This window comes from Cucurbita pepo, unplaced genomic scaffold, assembly GCF_002806865.2.
Source record: "Cucurbita pepo subsp. pepo cultivar mu-cu-16 unplaced genomic scaffold, ASM280686v2 Cp4.1_scaffold000176, whole genome shotgun sequence".
In the NCBI taxonomy this organism is placed as follows: domain Eukaryota; kingdom Viridiplantae; phylum Streptophyta; class Magnoliopsida; order Cucurbitales; family Cucurbitaceae; genus Cucurbita; species Cucurbita pepo.
This window is the reverse complement of record NW_019646450.1, coordinates 58,697-63,479: the sequence shown is the minus strand read 5'-3', so window position 1 is coordinate 63,479 and position 4,783 is coordinate 58,697. Positions and strand designations below refer to the sequence as shown.

Genomic DNA, 4,783 nt, shown 5'->3' with positions numbered 1-4,783 from the left:
TTTTTTTTTTTTTTTTTTTTTTTTCTTTTTTTGAGGAAACGAAACTTATGATTGATTAGTGAAAAGAGTTAAATGTTTAGAGATTAGATAAAAAAAAAGAAATTAGCCTATCATTCATAAGGTAACATCCATACACCCGAAAGTAGGAAAAGTATGTCCATGAATATGTATGTGAAAGATATAAATCAAGAAAACCTTCATATGATCGCACCTGAAAGACATTCTGAAATTCAGATCCTTTTGACTTAATATATGCTGAAGCCATCTCACACCTGATTCCGCCAGTGCAATACCTATTAGATAGGGAGAGGATGAAACTTAGGCCATAACGTACTATTCTGAAACCTGCCACTTGAGCTACTATACAAGCCATTAACAAATCTAATCTATATGCACAAGCATTAACAAACAAGGCTAATACGAAGACGTGTTGTATAAGGACAAACTATGATACCTATTCAAATCTTAGACGCTTACGAATTGGAATGCACAGACACAAGCAATATCCAAATTTGATTAAAAACAGCTGGAAATTGTAGTTCTGACCTTGAAAATAAAAATCTAGCAGTTTTGACTTGACAACACGCACATACTCGCATCCAATTATGCAGACAAAGGAATATAAGGGTCAAACCAAATTCCCAAAGTACCCATCATCCAAAAAAATCAACAGATAAACCACTGTAATAGGTGCTACAACTTTTGGAGATAGGTCATGAACAATAAGAAAAAGACATTATGATATGAAACTTAACATTCGAGATAGCTAACTGACATAAGAATTTGTTTCCCTCGCAACTTTTCAGAATTATCATCAATCCAACATGACAAATCACTATACTGCCTAATTTCTGGATCCAGTGTTTCAATGTTTGGTGTTTTGAACTTCCCAACTCTAGTCTCATATAAATTCCTTGCATCCAAAAGAACAACGTCTTTGCTATGTATCCGCTTCTTTTCATCTGAAAGTAGCCCTGCAAAGCAGATGATGGTTAATCAAAAGAACTTTATATCCAATTACCTCTGCCCCTGCAATGCATAAACTTATCAATGTTGTTATAAAGCAGAAGAGGAGAATTATCTAACCAGCAGTCTCGAGAACAAAATGAAATTCAGCAGCAGAGAGATGGGTTCCAGCTTCTGTAATTTCAGGTAACTTCAATAGAGGATTTGAACGAAGGGTGACCAACTCCTGTGAAATATGCAAGTTTCGACAATAAAGTTGCTCAAACTAGTCAGCAAAAAAAAATGCTCAAAATTGAAAGGAAGGTACATTTTTTTACTTGGACAACTCGAACTGACAGAGAAGTGAATCCACATTCTCTCGCCACAACGTCATTCATGGGTTGGTGACACGATGCAAGTTTGAAATCAGTCCCATCAAACAAGCTATTCAACTTCATTACAGCAATATGACTCTTCAACGAGCATAACTTCCCACAAACCTAATTGGGAAATAGAAACAAGTTTAAATTGAAAATACCGAATCAGAGCAACGAAATGAGCAAATAGAGAAAAGGAAAAGGAATTAGGAAGTTAAAAGACACATACAGTAACGTTGACGCCCTGAGAAGCGAGGCGGACACGGCCGACAAGGCCGAGGGAGATGCAATTGGATTTGTAGAAGGAAACAAGGTCATCAAGGTCGGGAATTTGGGCGTATTTGTAGTACAAAAGGACGCCAAATTGGTGGTCATCGACTTCGCCGTTGGCCATTGCAAGCGGCAGAGATCCGAGGAATTGTGAGGAGAAATCGGGACGGGCCCCCTCGACGTCGCCGGAAGAGGGCTTAGAGAGTAAGAAAACCCTGAGATTTTGGGACAGTCTAGGGCATTGGTTAAGCTCACGTCATTGCAGTAATTTTCTTTTTTAAAGTAATTAATTTTAATTAAATTGAATTTCATGTATTTTCGTTATTATATCTAATATAAATTATTTTAATATTTAATATATCAAATATAATAAATATATTTTTCATTTTTAAATACAAAGATACAAAAACTATTTTCATCCATGCAATTCAAAGTCTAGAATGGTTCTCCCAAGGTCACCGGACAATTTTTACCAAGGAGCTCCGACCAAATTTCGACTCCAAATGGATTTTCGACTTTATACCCAATAACTCTCTAAAAAAATGTCTAAAAGCTCATCTTCTTTTCTCTCGGGTAATGGGTCAAAATGACCACTTTACCCCTTCGAGTTTGACTTGGACTAAAATATTCAAATTTTCACTATTTTCTTTTATATTTTTCTTGAGCTTCTGAATTTTTCTCTTCTATCTCATCTCTAAATCTTAATAAAATTTTGAAAAGTTTGAATTTAAAGAAAAAAACTGATATTTTAATTTCTCTTCTTCTATCAAACAAAGAGAACGAACCCATGTGTAAAGGCTTAGGCTACTCCCCTATCATCAGCTGTTCTTGCAACCGATCAACTTTTCCAACACACAAATTTCGACATATTTGATCATACTCTTTTCTTTGAGGCTTGGGTGTTACCGTTTGGGAGTCGGTAGTGGTACCTTGGATGTAACGATAGGAAAATTTAAAAAAATTAAATAAAAAAAGGGGAGGAAAAACAAGAAAAAGAAACAAAAGGAAAGGTAGCAGATTTTGGGAGAGAAAAACCAGAAATGAGACTTCACTCCAAGCAGATTTAATCCAAATGAAAGAGGAAGATAAGAAAAGTTATGCTAAGTTAGATCTCTTATCTTGAGTTAGATATCTTTTTGTTTTATCTTTTGCAATTATTTAGATTTTAAAAATCAAAATCCATTGAAAATGGCTTTTGTCAATTGCATCTCAATTGGATTGTTATTTTTAGGAAAGAGAAGAAAATCATCGTTGATTGATGCATAGCCATTCTTACTCAAGAAAAATTATAATTGATTGAAAATGGCTTATATTAATGACAGTCATTTTTAGGAAAGAGGAGAAAACAGAATAGATTGAAAATGAAATTAGGTTAATTGGATAGTCATGTTGGGAGGGAGAAAAAACAAAATTGATTGAAAATCGCTTTATAATTGCCATCATTCCGAGGAAAAAAGAAAAAAATTAATAAAGAGAGAAGAGAAACAAAGTGGTAGAATCGAGAGAAGAAAGAGGGAAGATGTGAGAAATTATTATTATTTGTACCGAGATAATATACTATTATAACAAAACATTATTATTATTTGTACCCAGATAATACACTATTACAACAAAACATAGTTGGATGGAATGATTCAAGTAGGATGAAATAATATTGACATATTTTCAAAATAAGTTTTACGATCCAACAAAATTTAGAAACCATAAAAGCGTGGAATTCAATTTTTACTGAGACAGTTTTAGAGCCGTATTTCACATTTATTGAATTATTGGTAAATTAATTGTGAAATACTAACGGAAGCTGGTGAACGGTGTGATAGGAAACAAACTCCGGCAACGTAGGAAGCAACTCTCACGGAACGGGAGCTTACGTTTAGCTAATTAGGGAGTACTTCGGCCAAGGCCAACCAAGTAAGTGTGAATTATGATGATGTGTGAGTATGACGTTGTGTTGTGATGTCGGTTAAATGTACGCTATTTATGTTTCGATGCATGACGTACATGTTATATTTGATGCACTTAATGGCTTTTATGATGAGTATGACGTATGCATGACGATGTTATTAACATGATGATGTTTTCCATGTTGAACATGTCTTATGATGTTGCTTGCCATATTGCATCACGTCGTTAGATTGACATAAGACACAACCCTAAGAGTATGAAATGATATTAATGTAAATATCCACGACCACGTGTTACATAGTGTAACCAAGAGATGAGACTAGAGGGTTGTGTTAGAAGAGATGTATAATTGGACTTAGATGGACCTCATGCATATTATATGTTCATAAGCATAGGGCTACTTCCCCTAGAGATGATGAGTGCGGATGCGCACCGTATGATGAGCGGTGTTCATGAGGTGCATGACACTATGGGGTTCCGCTGACCTCCGGACGTCGCTACAGATTAGCTTGACCAGAGGGTCCAGGAGGTGTGCGAGCGCCTTGGGGATTCACACTCGCACGTGTGAGTCGTGTGTAGGGAATTACTACACATCCAATTTGTCCGAGACTAGAGGCCACCCTTAAGATGATTAGAGATAGGTCCCTAAGTCATGATTGCATGTGTTTGCATTAGCATGATCCCTATAGTGGGGTCAGTTACGAAATACTCACGCCGTGTGCCATATTGTTTTTCAGGTAAAGGCAAGGCGCCCATGTACAGTCGACGGCGACATCGTGATCAAAGACTGTGGCGCGTGCATAGGATAGTTGCATATAACTCTATTTTCTCTTTATTTTGAACTCCATCATGATGTTTGAAACACGTAAGTCCGGCAATGTTTTCTAATGTTTTAACGTATTCTGAAGTTTTAAATTTTTCCGCTAATAAAGGTGAGCATTCTTAGAGTTATATTATGTATTAGAGATGAGCATGAGACGTTAGTAGCGACTCTAGATATGTAAATTTAGAATCGTTACATTAGATACGTGTCACCAAGTCTCCTATGTAAACTAGTTAGGAAAGTATCTTAATTATGTTAGAAAACAACATCATCAATCTTTTGAAATATAACAATTATATTAAAAAAAATATATGCATAATTATGTTTAACCTATGGTGTTATTTTAATCTAAATAACACCAATCAATCAATTATTTTACAACATACAACACATGCATATTTTATTTGAAACAGGCATATTTGGTTGAGAGTATATTTTATTTTAGTTGAAACACGTGTTATGT

At 35.2% G+C, this 4,783-nt stretch overlaps 1 protein-coding gene across 2 annotated transcripts in view; it reads right to left on the bottom strand.

Moving 5' to 3' along the window:
* The window catches only part of LOC111784245 (rhodanese-like domain-containing protein 6), a 4,145-nt gene extending 2,297 nt beyond the window's left edge, over positions 1-1,848 (bottom strand). Inside the window, exons 1-5 of one of the 2 annotated variants that reach the window (XM_023665033.1) lie at positions 1,552-1,848; positions 1,284-1,445; positions 1,087-1,192; positions 776-974; positions 212-293 (exon numbers count right to left, since the gene is read on the bottom strand). In XM_023665033.1, the coding sequence (XP_023520801.1) occupies positions 212-293; positions 776-974; positions 1,087-1,192; positions 1,284-1,445; positions 1,552-1,716 (714 nt within the window). In that variant the 5' untranslated portion in view covers positions 1,717-1,848. The remainder of the gene's footprint in view (positions 1-211; positions 294-775; positions 975-1,086; positions 1,193-1,283; positions 1,446-1,551) is intronic. The other variant, XM_023665032.1, reaches the window with a different exon arrangement.
* Positions 1,849-4,783: the final 2,935 nt, after the last annotated feature.